Raw genomic sequence first — 15,829 nt, forward strand, 5'->3', positions numbered from 1 at the left:
ACGCACAGCTTCTTCACCCTGTTGGTGGTAGACCCAACCCATTCTCTTTCGTCGAGGGAAAGAGAACTCCGGAAGCCATGTTCATCAAATCCACTTCAGAACCGTATGGCTGAGTAGCGTCCAGCCCCTAAGACTTCAATATGCACAGGTGCACCCCCCCCCCAAAGCAAAAGCCGGGAAGGACCAAAGAATGGAGGTATCGCTGTCCGGAGGCTACCAGACAGCAATTTGTTAACTCATCAATGTTGGAAGCCAAGAGGATGTTTCTTCCTACCCTGAGACAGACTGACTGGATAAATACTGCCTGCCAAGATGAGTCTGTCTGCCCCAGGCACTTGCCAGAACTTGCTGCATTAGAGAACTGGACAAGATCTAGTAGCTTGTCAGAACTTGCTACATTAGAGAACTAGAGGCAATTGAGTAGCTTGCTAGAACTTGCCGCAAAAGAGAACTAGATGAGATCTAGCTGCTTGCTAGAATTTGCTGCATTAGAGAAGTAGAGGAGATCTAGTTGCTTGCTTGACCTTGCCACATTAGAGAACTAGATGAGACCTAGTTACTTGCTAGAACTTGCTGCTTTAGAGCACTAGATGAGTTCTACAACCAGTTCTCTACCCACCACAACCCAACGTGAGCATGAACCCAGGCCCATCAACTCACCATACAGCTGCCAGATCCGGACTTTGTCTTCATAAGGCAAGTCATACTTCAAGGGATCTCCTACGGGACCCTGGTAGTACGGCCTCATGATAGACTCTATGGTGGAGATGTGGCTTAAGCCAATAGCATGGCCGAATTCATGGACTGCCACGGCAAACAGGTCCATTCCATTGGTATCTGAAAAGAACGTGTAACGATCTTTATAGGCTGTCCATGTTCAAATTATTTCACGGTGGTAGAACTCTTATGCTTTGATCTGGATAGTCCAGGCTAACTTGATGTCAGTAGATCTTGAAAGCTAGGTATGGTTGGGCTGGGTTAGTACCTGGAATGGAGGCCACCAAGGAAGTTCAAGGTCGCTATGCAGAGGTGGGCAATGGCAAGCCACCTCTGCTCATCTCTTGCCTTGAAAACCCCATGTGGGGGTCACCATAAGTTGGCTGCAGGTTGATGGAAATGCCCCTCCCAACACTTTTTATACTGGCTCTGTAAAGTAGGTCAAATTTTTTCCCTATATTTTGGTGGGGTGGGGTGAGGGGAGACAGAGAGACTTTTCTAAAGCCATCAGGTAAGTCTATGGTTGCCACTGGTCTAGGATAACCTCTCAGATCACAACTCATTCAGTTAGCTAGTTAAACACCATACCATGTAAATAAATCCATAACTTCGAGCTGCTACCAGCACTTTCTAAACATTGGTTAACTTTGAATAAAATCCTACACCACCTTTCTAGTTTCAAAACCCTTAACATACTACGGACAAGATTGTGGCTCTGCTCCGAGCATGTCAACGTGGTGGCTACCTGCCTTCAGAAACCATCTGCACTTTAACCAGAAGGAACTTCAATACTAAAGCAGATGATGTGCACAAAAAGTTCCAGGTTCAATCTACGCCACTGCCAGCAGCAGATACTGGGGAGACCTTTCTTTGCCCAAGGCCCTGAAGAACAACAGTCAATCGAAGCAGACAATTCTAAGCTAGTTGGACCTTTACAAAACCGCTTGATGCACTTTACAAACCTTGATGTACTTATACACGCAAAGGTGGCGCCTGCTCGCTGTTCTTTGTCGCCCAACGTCCTTTGCCACTCAAGACTCCATTTCCTTCTCCTATTCCAAGTTACGATTCACAACAACTCCAAGCCTAGTTTCTGTTTATTAGAAAAAGTTAGAAGGAAGTTGCTTGAATGCTACCTGGAGGCCAAACGGGCCACTCGGGAGTTCGGCAAAGCACAGAGGAAGAAGAAACAACCTTTCTTCCTTCTCCACTCAAGTAGAAAGCAGGAATAGTCTTTGATCGCCCTTCGCTTTTCACCATCCTCAGGCATCCAAATAATTCTTATTTCTCTTAGGATATACTTCTCTTTCTGAATTTTGTTATTTTGTTTATGATGGCTCATTTGCACCATCCGTAAAGAGACTGTTTTTTTTATTACCTGGAGCTCCTTGGCCCCAGGAGAACAAATGAATATAATGCAAACTTCCACAAACCTCAGTACCAAAATGACAACCTGGGAGATATTTTTATGCCACCTACAGAGGTCAGGGAGAATAGGATCAATAAAAAATGAGGCTCCAGGCAATTCTGGTTATGCAGCTGTATTTTTCCCTTGTCTGGCGCTCTTGCGTCTCGGGGTTACGCGTCCCTGTTGACACAGCTACTTATAACTAGGGACGCTGTCAAAATTTATAACTCCCAGGCTCCATATGAGGATTTGTCTGAATTATAATGATTGGTTATGTTATGAATCGAGCCCCATTTCCCCGGGAAGTTCTAATGCAGATTGGAATGTTCAACGCACATGTGCAATTGGCATTCAGAGGGCTAACGATGCTGATAAAATTCATAATTCCTTGTCAGTACATGACTTCGTTCTGGCTAGTAATGATCGACAGAATTATGAATTGAGCATCGTTTCCTTGAGGCATGATTCTCCAGGATGGAATGTTAAATGTGCGCCTACAGAATCTCTCCAACATTAACCTCTTCATCTTGATGAAACGTTCACCATGGAACTTTTATGGGCGCCTGTCTGGAACTTCTGGAAGGCGTGGCCAGTTTTGTGCATTAGTGTACTGGTTTGCCAGTTTGTTTCCACCATCAGTTCAAGGCATTCTTGTGCATATTTTGCACCTTATCATGTTTCAGCCCAACTGGTAAAGAAGAATACGCAGAAGTCCTACTGAGGGAAATAAACACAGGCCTTTTGATTTGCTTATAAGCAAAGGAAGAACAGCATAGCCGCCAGGAAAAAGTGTCATGTCTGACTGCGCCCATTCATTCATGCCAATATTTCTGTTAAGTGTATGCTTTCTCCTGTCAAGTGTAACTCCATCTTTTATTGCCAAATATAACTCCATTTCCTGTTGCTAACATTTTAGTGGGTTCTCACTCGTTCCCAGGTGGCTGAGTGTTCACAAGTTTGAAACCTTCTTCCTGACTATGATATGTCGTCTCTCCCCGTAGCACGAGAGCACAAATATGAAGAATGTTCTCACACAGAAACAACAACACTGGATTGTTTGGGAATTGGGAGGGGGAAGGAAAACGGGTAGAAAAAGGGTGTTCTTTTCCTATGTGGCCATTCTTGTCAACTTTCTACTAGAACTGCTTAGTTGCTTACCTTACTCCTAAGTAGACCTTTGGATCTGAGTATGGAAAGAACCGATTTCTGAATAAAAGTCATTTAACCAAGAACCTATGTCTTGCTACAATGAACCAGAGATTTGTCTGCTGTACTCCATCATCCAGAGTCTAACAAAAAGTTCCGTGAACTGACCGGATCTTCGGAGCTATGATGCTCCAACATAAGAATTTATACTCTTGGGTCAATTAGCATAAGTTACAACCTTGGTACTACATTATATTGTCAAAGGCTTTCACGGCTGGAGAATAATGGTTGTTGTGGATTTTCCAGGCAGTATAGCCGTGGTCTTGGCATTGTAGTTCTTGACAGATCTCTGTCTTTCGGTGCTACACCTCTGAAGATGCCAGCCACAGCTGCTGGCAAAACATCAGGAACTACAATGCCAAGACCACGGCTATACAGCCCGGAAAATCCACAACAACAATTGGTACTACATTGGTTCCAGCAATTGCCCGCCCACTGGTCCAGTGGTCACACATTGGCCAAACAATTCTGGACATCATTAAATAGGCATACTTCTCACTATCTTATCAGGGATCATCTTGCCTCGATGTCGCTTGTCCCTTTGGAACATTTTATTCTCTTGGCAACATTCTATGCTTTGCAAGCAAAATACTATTTTTCATGTCCTCAAGGCTGATCTAGGGGAAAGTTTGGCTGGCATTCTACAGCTACTTGTTGCTTGATTAACTCAGGAAAAGATTTCTCTTACTTGCCTATGGGCATGGCATAATGCATAATAACATAGGTGCTTCTTGCTACCTATAACCTAGCCAAGTATACATATGTGGGCAGGGCTTTTTTCTGGGAAAAGAGGGGGTGGAACTCAGTGGTGGAACTCCAGACCACACAATGATGTCACTTTGGGTCAGCTGGAACAAGGAGGGAGTTTTTAAAAGTTTAATTTGCCCTCAGTGAAAATGGTCACATGGCTGGTGGCCCCGCACCATGATCTCCAGACAGAGGGGAGTTGAGATTGCCCTCCACGCCACACGGTGCACGGTGCAGAGGGCAATCTCAACTCCCCTCTGTCTGGAGATCAGGAGGCGGGGCCACCGGCCATGTGACCATTTTTAAGAGGTGCCGGAACTCCGTTCCACCGTGTTCCCACTGAAAAAAAGCCCTGTATGTGGGTATCCTTTCCCTAAACTTCAAATAGCAGGCACTTCACAGTAACTGGCATCAGCATGTGCCATCTGCCTGGGTACTTCACCCCAGTATTCACTCTTTATAGTAAAAATACAGTTCAATCACATAAAAATAGGAAAGGTACTTGAAAATATTCTAGTCCGTTAAATTCACTTTCCTCAGTACTGGTTTTAACCTTTGAAGTCCTTCACAGCCTAGGATTTAAATACCCGAAGGACCACCTCTTTCCATCTGAAGTTACTCAGCCTGGGTAAGCAAGCCATCCTGGTGGTTGCCTGCTCACATAATGAGTATGATGGGGGTTAGAACTCCCCCCCTATCACTGAGGGCTCTTACCCACTGGAGGTGTCTTCCAGGGGGCACATGGAAAGCCACGTCTCTCTTTTGAGCTTCTGCAGATGGTGCAAGACATTTTATTCTAGCCGGTATTTGACTGCAGTAACTCTGGCCGGTTTTCGGTCGAGATACTTTTTGCTGCTTTTGCACTATTTTAGACATTGTTTCTAGCTCCTGATTTTAATTTCACGCATTGCTTTTAAAGAAATATTCTGAAATCGTTTTTAACATGGGGGAAATATGTTAATAAATAAGTTCTTTTAACATTAATTTGTTGCTGCGGATGAAGCTCTTATTCATCCATACGGGACCAGAACACCAGACTAACAGTGCAATCCTATGTAGTTACTCCTACAACGATTTTAATGGGCTTGTGTGTGTTATGTGCCGTCAAGTCGTCTCCGACCTATGGTGAGCTTATGAATGAGAGACCTCCAAAACGTCCTATCATTAACAGACTTGCTCAGATCCTGCAAACGGGAGGACATGGCTTCTTTTATTGAGTCAAGCCATCTCATTTTAGGTCTTCCTCTTTTCCTGCTGCCTTCCACTTTTCCTAGCATTACTGACTTTTCCAGAGAATCTTGTCTTCTCATGATGTGACCAAAGTACGATAGCTTTAGAGCGGAACTACAAGTGACAAAAGGCACAGGTTGGACACCTGTCAGCTTCCCTCAAGTTTTGATGGGAAATGTAGGCATCCTGGTCTTGCAGCTTGGCTCTCCGACTGCTGTCCAATGGACTTTTCAACTGTCACTTGTCCAACATTCCACCAAGCTGCCTACATTTCCCATCAAAACTTGAGGGAAGCTGACAAGTGTCCAACCTGTGCCTTTTGTCACTTGTAGTTCTGCTCTCAGTCTTGTCATTTTAGCTTCTAAGGAGAATTCCAGCTTGATTTGATCTAGCACCCACTTATTTGTCTTTTTGGCTGTCCATGGTATCCACAAACCTCTCCTCCAGCACCACATTTCAAATGAATAAATTTTCTTCCTGTCTGCTTTCTTAATGGGCTTAGACTGGAGTAACTCTGCATAGGGTGGCACTGTAAATCTTTTTCTGTTTGACTCAGTCAATTCCCCTCAAATGTTTCTTGCAAATATTTTGTTTGTTGTTTCTCAGTCAAATCTAAGACCTTCTCGTGATCCTGGATGACTTTGTTTGGGACCCAGATGAAATCTCAAGCGATTCTCTGCTTCAGGTGTTACTTGAGACTATAATTCCCATGGCGGGGATATAATAATGTGTGGGTACATAGCATAGTCAGCAATCATGCAACCAGTATTGTGATCCAGGAAAGAACTGTCAGAAAACACACAATATTTTTTCCCTTAACGGTGATGAAGTTTATAGATACCAATCTGATTCTCAACTGAGTTGAGAGTTTGCTTTATTGGATTAACAACTGAAATGTAAATATATATGTGCTGTCAAATTATATACGGCCACTCCAGCAAGAGGCTTTCAAGGCAAGTGAGAAGCAGAGGTGGTTTGCCATTGCTGTCCTCTGCAGAGTCTTCCTTGGCGGTTCTTCCATCCACAGGGCTGGTGCGTCCATGGAGGCGGGTCCGGCAGCTGCCTCGAGCGCTGAGGCGCCGGAGGGGGTGCCAGGGGCGGGGGCACGCGCCACAGAATTGGCAGCGGCAGCGCTGGCAGCTGAGCGGAAGGGCTGGGAAGCCGCCCACGCACCGCCACGGCCACTTGTCATGCCTGGCCTGCAGCTGCTGCGCCCAGCCAGGAGTGCATGCTGGCGGTGGCAGCACAGGGCAGTCTGAATGGGCAGCCTCCCAGCCCTTCCGCTCAGTTGCCCCATGCTGCCACTGCCACCTGCACGCAGCTGTGGGCCAGGCACAGCCGGCGGCCAGGGCAGAACGGGGCAACTGAGTGGGAGGGCTGGGAGGCCACCCACGCACCGTCCCAGCTGCCTGCCGCGCCAATGGGGCCAGCTCGCAGTGGCATGCTGCATGATGATGTCACACGCAGTGACATTATCATGCAGTCCGGGTGTGAGCGCACGCGTGTGGGAGTGGCAACAGACCTGAAGCTGCCCCCGGCCGCAGGCACCAGAAATTCTGGCACCGGCCCTGTCCATCCAAATACCAACCCTGCTTAGCTTCCGAGATCTGATGAGATCGGGCAATACTATGTTGCCTTCTCTTCCAATTAAGCATTCTAATTCTAATTAATAAATAAATATTAGAAGCATCCTTCTATAGAATTAGGGTTTGAGTCAGTGTGGTATACTGGCTAAAGTGCTTGGCTAGACTTGGTTTAAATCCCCAGCTAGCTCACAAGGGAACTTGGGACTAATCTCAGACTAACCTACTGCATATGGCTGTGGTCAAGATTAGCTGAAGGAGGGAAAACCATACATGCCCCCTAGAACCTCTTGGAAGAAGGCTGGGATAAAAGTGTGACTATAGATCAACCAACAATCCAGCTAGTTGGCTACACCCACAGCAAACAAACAAGACCCTCCCTGGAGGAAAATGCAATAAATCACAGTATTAGTCTTTAATAATTATATTTAAAGTGACTAGTGCAATATGTGAATAAATAAATAAGTTATACACAATCTCATACAATCTTCTTACAATGCTATACAAAAGACAATCATACCCTAATTCCAACAGTGATAACCTTCAATCAATATAAAAATGCCTCTTTTACAATATATTTGTAAAGGCATTTGTAAAGAGGCATTTTTGATATTGATTGAAGGTTTGGAATTATTGGAATGCCTTTTGCTACATTCAGGTGGGTATGATTGTCTTTTGTATAGCATTGTAAGAAGATTGTATGAGCTTGTGTATAACTTATTTATTTATTCACTAGTCACTTTAAATATAATTATTCAAGACTAATACTGCGATTTATTGCATTTTCCTCCAGGGAGGGTCTTGTTTGTTTGCTGTGGGTGTAGCCAACTAGCTGGATTGTTGGTTGATCTATAGTCACATTTTTATATTTGTAAAAGAGGCATTTTTGATATTGATTGAAGGTTTATATATATGTCCACATGGCCATTCTTCCATAGTATTTATTCACATGCTGCATTAGTCACTTTAAATATAATTATACAAGACTAATACTGTGATTTTTGCTTGCTGCTTTTGTACTCTGGAGACCCCTCTGTTGTGTTAACACAGTTGGGTACACCCAGCAGTGGAATTGGCTGCCTGGGGATGTGATGGGTTCCCCCTCATTGGCAGTCTTCAAGGAGCAGCTAGACAAATACTTTTCGGGGATGCTTCAGGCTGTTCCTACTTTGGGGGCGGGGTTGGACTAGATGGTCTCTAAGGCCCCTTCCAATTCTAGGATTCTAGGATTGATGGTCCAGGAGTCAGGCAAGGGCATTTCCAGTGTTATACAGATGCCACAAACAGAAGGCCTCTTTCTACTACTGAGTTCTGCAGGGGACAGAATTACTATAGCCGTTTCATTAGAGCCAGTTTGGTGTAGTGGTTAAGAGCACGGGACTCTAATCTGGAGAGCCGGGTTTGATTCCCCACTCCTCCACAAAGCCAGCTGGGTGACCTTGGGCGAGTCACAGTTCTCTTGAGCTCTCTTAGCCCCACCCACCTCACAGGGTGATTGTTGTGGGGTAATAATAACACTTTGTAAACCGCTCTGAGTGGGCATTAAGTTGTCCTGAAGGGCGGTATATAAATCGAATGTTAATGTTAATGTTATTATTAGCAGTCGCTGAAAACTGGGTGAAAATGGCTCAAAGCTGCAGCTGCAGTTGATCATACAGGCTTCACAAAACACTGACACTTATTCAATGCACGTCCGGGTTTTGAATTGTATATATTTTCAGCTGAGAAATTCGGACACTTTTACTTTGCTTTAAATATTATGGCGGAGCAGACCGGGCCATCTCAGCTCCCTCCACCTTATGCTGCTTATAGTTTATGTCTATAATGTTTAGCTGCAGAAATGCTAATAATTCACCAGCAAGTTTTACCGGTTGAGGGCTAAACAATAATATAGATATGTATTCCTTCCTTCCTTCCTTGAGCTGCATTTCTCCCTAATGAAGTCACAAAGCTGAACTCCCCCCCCCTCCCAGCAGATGTGGTACCACGGTTAAAGTGTTTGACTAGGACTTGGAAAACCCAGGTTCAAACCCCCGTTTAACCATGGCAGCTCACTGGGTGACCTTGTACCAGTCGCATACTCTCAGCCTAACCTATGAGGATAAAATGGAGGCGGGAAGAACAATGTAAGCCACATTGGGACCTCATTAAGAAGAAAAGTAGGACCCAAATGTAGAAATAAATAAATGAATAAATCTAAACCATCTACCATTTCCCCACCATGGGTGCAGAAACCCCTGCGGTTGCTTCTCCGTTCCCACGCCAGCATTCAGTGGAATAGTGGTAGGGAAATGATGGAGGGACAACAGTGTCATTCGATGCCATTTCCAGCCATGAAACTGGAAATGATGTCACCGTGTCATGCAATGCTCTAGCAATCCCACTATAACGCTATGGCTCTTGCCACGGAGTTTTGAGGAAATCCTAGAGAGCACCATGATGCGGTGATGTCATTTCCAGTCTTCCAACCAAAAATGACACCACAGCATCATGCAATGCAGTTTCTCCATGTCTCCATAGTCCCCATCCTCCTGCAGGTTGTCAGTCAAGAGCTAGTGAGTCTATATCCTACGTCAAGAAAACTCTTGTAGTGGCCTAAGAAGTTCTGACTCTTCCCCATGAAAATCCCTGACTTTTACAAAGGCCAGTCTGTCCTTATCTCCTCCTTCATCTTCAGTGCCACCAGTGGTGGAAAAAAGGGAACCCTCTAGTTCCTCTGTTGCTCTCTTACCCTGACATACCTGCTGATCTGAAAGTCCAGTATTCATCATCATCAAAGTGAGTATCTCCAGCGGTGTGGTGCTCCCCTGGAAAGAAAGCGTGAGCCACCGTGCCACCTGGGCCATCAAAGGGATATCCATCATTGTGATCCGTTTTGGAGAAGTCTATTTGTATGTCGGCATTGTTGCCAGCCACTTCATGGAAATTCAGTGGCGTGATGTCACTCCACACCTTCAGGGCATAGTACATGAGGGCACGGACGGTGTCGTGGCCGAGGTGTGACTCCTTGGGAAAGGTGCGGACTCTGGAATAGAAGAAAGAAACCAATGAGGAAAATGGAAACAGCTAAAATAGTAGAGCATTCACTCATGATGCGGAAGATGGAATCAATGGAATCAATTTAATATTTCATTATCCACCCTGAGCTCGCTTGCGGGGAGGGCGGAATAGAAATTTGAAATAAATAAATTAATTAAAGTCTCCCCCAGCAACAAATAATCCTATGTAAGATCTACCAAGTTACTGAAACATTGATGGCACATATCTGGAGAATCCACAGTTGGACCATATGCATTAACCATAACCATAACAGAATGAAAGATTTTCATTACCAAAATAGTAAAGCATTTAGGTCTGGTATTACTTCTTGAACTTAAAATGAGACACGTTCATGTATTAATATAGCTACACTCTTGATTGAGTAGACATATCTGTAACTTATATCTCTCCAACCCAGTTTCTACACAATTTGTTTTTATCATTTGCCAGTTTGGTGTAGTGGTTAAGAACGACAGGACTCTAATGTGGAGAACTGGGTTTGATTCCTCACTCCTCCGCTTGAAGCCAGCTGGGTGACCTTGGGTCAATCACAGCTCTCCAGAGCTCTCTCAGCTCCACCCAACCACACAGGGTGATTGTTGTGGGAATAATACTAACATACTTTGTAAACCAGTCTGAGTGGGTGTTAAGTTGTCCTGAAGGGTGGTATATAAATTGAATGTTGTTGTTGTTGTTATATGAGTTTCTTGTAAAAAAAAGCCATGTCCACATGACGATTTTCAGTTTGGAGATTACCTTTGTGCATTTGGTAGCATCTCTCGTGCCCTTAACATTCCATGATAGCACATTGAACCCAAACAACAGTATATCCAACCAATAAAAATCTCTTCCCTTATCAATGAATAAATGCAGGATATCACATATAGAATCCTATTATAAGTAAAATGCCCACAGTTGCTATCAGGATCCTTCTCGCCTTGCCCTTTCAGGACAGGCTGTGTCTAAGTGCCAATATCCTCAGCGTCTCTAGTTAAAAGGACCAGGTAATAGGTGAACTAGCAGTCCTAATAGCCCAAACTCACCTGATCTCGTCAGAGCTCAGAAGCTATGCAGGGTCAGTACTTGGATGAGAGACTGCCATGGAAGATCTGGGGGTGCTATGCAGAGGAAATAAATGACAAACCACTTCTACTCGTCTCTTGCCTCGAAAACCCCATTCCCAGTACACACAACGTGTGGCTTTCCTACTTGTGCAAGAAAAGTCACCAAATGCATGCCTCTTGTCCCCTACCCCCGGATTTAGCCTTAGTCGATTTGGATGCTTTAATCTTGATTTAAGAAAACTGGGGGCCCTTGACTCTTGTGGGAGAAAGAACAGACTAAGGAGAGCAATTTTTTAAGCAGCAAACACTCTATGAGGAAAGCCATGCTGAACTAAAACCAAGAAAGACCTGGGTTCAAATCTCTCCTTGGCCATACAACTCTCGGTGAGACCTGGTCCAAGGATAGTAACTTGTAATCGATCAAAATTAAGGAAAATGGGCCATAGGGAAAGGATTCATATTGCAAATAAGTGGATTTTGGGTCAAAGAAACTCCCTAAAAGTAGTAACAGATTGCCTCTGGAGGCGGTGGGCTTTCGTTCACTGTAGGAGATGCTGCATTGAGCAGTGGTGGGTGGGTTGGACTAGATGTCCTCTAAGATAATTTCCAACATGCACTTCATGCCCTTTCCCCTGTATTACTAACTCAGATTAAATCTGGCATCTTTCAGAGTTGCATTCATTTCTTTCTATCTTTCAAAGATAGTAAACACACAAAGCGCATCACACATCATGTCTCATTTGGCCCGAAGAAGCAACTTTGCTTGCTGGAAATGTAGGTTTTTCTCTCTCTGTGTGTCTCTGCTGGTTATCTATGAGAAACAGCTTCAAGCTGAGACCTCTGATTAAAAGCAGAGAGAGAGAGACTGGCGGTATTTGATGGTGGAATGAGTAAGCCAGGTAGCAGCGCTCAACTCTGGAGGGGTTTGGGGGCAGGCACCCCAGAAACAAAATGCGGCTGCCGGCTGGCAAGAACAACAATCAGCACTCCCCCCCCCATGCGTGCGTGCACACACACTGATCAACACTGCTGGTTTAGGCTCGAAGCGATAAAACTGGGGACCTTTTCTACAAATCTGCTCCTTTAATTTGGTTTGCCCGGTGGAGACCAATCCAGTTATCTTTTGATGCCACAGGTCTGAAGCTGGTGAATAGTTTCCTTGCGTACGGCTCGAGGGCCCAATTGAAAAAAAGCCATTAGTGGGAGCATTAATTAATGAATTCCCACAGGACCTGCAGAAGGGCAATGAAAGTTTGTTTATCTCTGAGTGCAGATGGGGCTTCGGTCTCCCCGTTCAGAACGCAAGGTCGTTCGTTCCCCCCACTGCGCTCAATGGCCTATCCTTGGGCCCTTCAAGGAGGGTCACCAGACCAGACTTTCTTGCCTGAAACAGAACTCAGAAGAAAGTTTTTCATTCAGTTTTTCAGAGTGAAACTGGAGAAGGGATGGCGAGGGTGGCAAAAGATTTGCTCCCTGTTTACCCTTTCTGCAGCCTTTTATTTTTTAAAACATTGATGTCCCGCCTTTCCGTGTAGTTCAAGGTGGTTTACAATAACCGTTAAAAACATTTCCTATTTAAAACCAAAATAAAATGACAATATACAAGTCTCTCTCGTCCTTAAAAATGCCTGCCCTTCATACCTCCTCTAAAGCCCTAGCAAATAAGCTAGCTGTAATGATTTTAAGTAAATGTGTGCATGTGTCTTTAAATGCTTGGTGTGGTTTAGATGAAGAGTGGGGTTGAAAGAGAGGGATGAGTGAGTGATATGATTGGTTGATGACTGAGAGTGTGGGCGGAGTCAACTGCAGTTTTAGACTGAGAGTGGAGAGAAAAGGTTCAGTCAGGGCAAGAGAGGGCAGCTGTGCGCAGCCTTAGCATGTTTAAGCATTTCTGAGAAAAATATTGAGTCTGGTATTAGCAGGCAAGCTGGGTGCAGCCTGAATATGTTTAAGCAGTTCTGAGAGAAATATGACCTGTGTGGTAGCCTGAACTGTGTGTTTGTGAGAGAACATTCAGTCAGGAAAAGCAGGCAAACTGTGTGTGCGCCTGAGAAAAGGTCTTACTTGTAACTGAGAGAGAAATTAATATTAAAAGCAGGCAAGCTGTGTGTGAAGCCTGAGAGATCTGTGTGACGGCTGAAGTAAAGTAACTTTAAGAACTGAGAACTACTCTTGGGAAACCATCAAGTTTAGAAATAATATGAAACCGATACGCTTCTTATAAAAATAAAAGTTTACTTTGGTTTTTTTTATATTCCAAAGTATCTGTCATTCCTATATCCCATTCCTTTCCTCAGGGCCACATAGTACCATGCAAAGCCTGACCCTTGGGCACGCTACTAAAAGGAGAAATTTATAGTATTAAGTTAAGCCTTGCAGCAATTCCTGAAGATCTCCAAGGAAGAGGCTCACCTCAGGGAAATGACTCACAGCCCAGTCATTTAACTACCATACAGAAAAAAATGGAAACTGTACACATTGTAGAACATGCCATGGTGGTGACAGAGAATGCAATCAAGTCATAACTGACTTATTGTAACAACAACAACAACAACAACAACAACAACAACAACAACAACAACAACATTCAAGTTATATACCACCCTTCAGGACAACTTAACATTCACTCAGAGTGTTTTACAAAATATGTTACTATTATCCCCACAACAATCACCTTGTGAGGTGGGTGGGGCTGAGAGAGCTCTGAGAGAGCTGTGACTGACCCAAGGTCACCCAGCTGGCTTCAAGTGGAGGAGTGGGGAATCAAACCTGGCTCTCCAGATTAGAGTCCTGCTGCTCTTAAGTGACTGACCCAAGGTCACCCAGCTGGCTTCAAGTGGAGGAGTGGGGAATCAAACCTGGCTGTCCAGATTAAGAGTTTCACCGCTTTTAACTGTTACACCAAACTGTGGTGTGGGGTTTTCATGGCAAGATACTAACAGAGGTGGTTTGTCATTGCCTGCCTCTGCAGCCCTGGTTTTCCTTGGAGATCTCTCATCCGATTACTAACAAAGGCCGACCCTGCTTAGCTTCTGAGATCAGGTTTGTTTGGGCTATCCAGGTCAGCACAGAACATGCCATATAGACATGTTTGCAATGCAAAAACAAAATCCACAGTGCAAACTGAAAAAATGAAGAAATCAAATAGGGATATTTTGATTATTTGTAAAGAAAGTTGCACTTCACCCTCTTCAGTACAGTTGCAGTCATGGGCAGTGGTTTGCATTGTGAAGGAAGGCGTGAATTTGTCCCCTCTAGACTCAAGTCAGACAACAGTGTATGAATTGCTTGTCAGACCTAAAATAGGATTCTCATACAGGGTCTCTGTTGCAAGGCTGTACCATTTTGGAGTATTGGAGAATCAAACATTTGCACACTGTATTGATGAGATGTTCCTCATAGCATGCAAACCCCACACAACCAGGAGAAGCTGCTAGGCTAGCCTTCTTCCTGGTATGCCAGCTCTCTAGGTGCAGGGAGCATTTTATAAAGGGGAAGGCTCAAACTTTCTACCCCCTACGGAAATGACAGGGGGAAAGGCCAAAATAGACATTCCTTTTAAGAAATGCTTCTCACGCACAGGGCTTTTTTTCCAGCTGGAACGTGGTGGAACGGAGTTCTGGAACATCTTGAAAATGGTCACATGGGTGATGGCCCCACCCCCTGATCTCCAGACAGAGGGGAGTTTAGATTGCCCTCTGTGCCAGCGGCGCGGAGGGCAATCTCAACTCCCCTCTGTCTGGAGATCAGGGGGCGGGGCCACCACCCATGTGACCATTTTCTCCGAGGGCAACCCACTGAGTTCCACCACCTCTTTTCCCAGTAAAAAAGCCCTGCTCACGCATATATTCATGTGTGTGAAAATGACATGCACACAGATTACATGTGCTGAGGGCACATGGGTTCATTTTGCACATGGCCTGGGCAGTTGATGGCAGTTGATGGCTTTCTGACGCGTCACAGGAAATCTGAGAACGTTAAAGGACGCCAACAGAATTTGTTCCGTTGGTTCCCGCCTAGGAATGCAAAGGCAGAGCCACTGGTTGTTTCCAGGGAATTTTGCTGGCCTCGAATTTATGTTCGCCACAGGGGGTGTCAGCTGCCTCTTGCTGGGATGCAGCACTCCCGCTTCGCTCTTGGCCTGTCTGACATTTTCCAGCAAGCGGAGAGTTATCCGTACCAGAGGGGTTGTTTGAGCTTAAAAGACCTGCTCAAAATATGATGATTCAGAATGCGGGATGCGTCCTTTCATATGGACTGACGGCACCCTGGATGAGCCTCTGGGAAGAGAGAGTCATGCCAGTTTGTGAAGAAAAATGCTGAGTCAATCTGAAGGCTGAAACCAGACTGTATTTATGCAAGGAAGCAGGTGGGATGGTGTGATTTCTGAGCAGCAGCTTGCTGCATGGGAGTAGCGTGGTGTAACGGTTACAGCGCTATTCTGGGGAGTGTCATATCCCCACTCAGTTCACTGGGTGACCATAAGCTAATCCCGCTTTCTCAGGTTGATCTACTCCACAGGGTGGCTGTGAGAATAGGATGGAGGAGAGCTGCAGTATGCTGTTCTTAAATGAACCGCAGGATAAAAATATCATTGGGAAGGGTGACTAAAATAATCTGCCAACAACAGCAAAGGAGTGTGTATTTCTACACATCCCCGAACTGGCACTGGGTACACAATTCAGCATCCTAAGAACCTTCATGCTTCATTTCCAAATGAAAAAAGTAATTCCTAGCCCATAAGATGGTAACTAGGGGTGTGCGCTTTGGGTTTCAGGTTTTTAACCTCAATTGGGCCCAATTAGGAATGATTCTGTATTTCCGAATCGGCCCCA

At 44.9% G+C, this 15,829-nt stretch overlaps 1 protein-coding gene across 1 annotated transcript in view; it reads right to left on the reverse strand.

Annotated features, from left to right (window-relative positions):
• The window catches only part of MMP17 (matrix metallopeptidase 17), a 55,955-nt gene that overhangs the window by 21,620 nt on the left and 18,506 nt on the right, over nt 1-15,829 (reverse strand). Inside the window, exons 3-4 of the mRNA XM_054996758.1 lie at nt 9,633-9,916; nt 661-837 (exon numbers count right to left, since the gene is read on the reverse strand). Coding sequence (XP_054852733.1) covers nt 661-837; nt 9,633-9,916 — 461 coding nt within the window. The remainder of the gene's footprint in view (nt 1-660; nt 838-9,632; nt 9,917-15,829) is intronic.

This window comes from Eublepharis macularius, chromosome 13, assembly GCF_028583425.1.
Source record: "Eublepharis macularius isolate TG4126 chromosome 13, MPM_Emac_v1.0, whole genome shotgun sequence".
Classification (NCBI taxonomy): domain Eukaryota; kingdom Metazoa; phylum Chordata; class Lepidosauria; order Squamata; family Eublepharidae; genus Eublepharis; species Eublepharis macularius.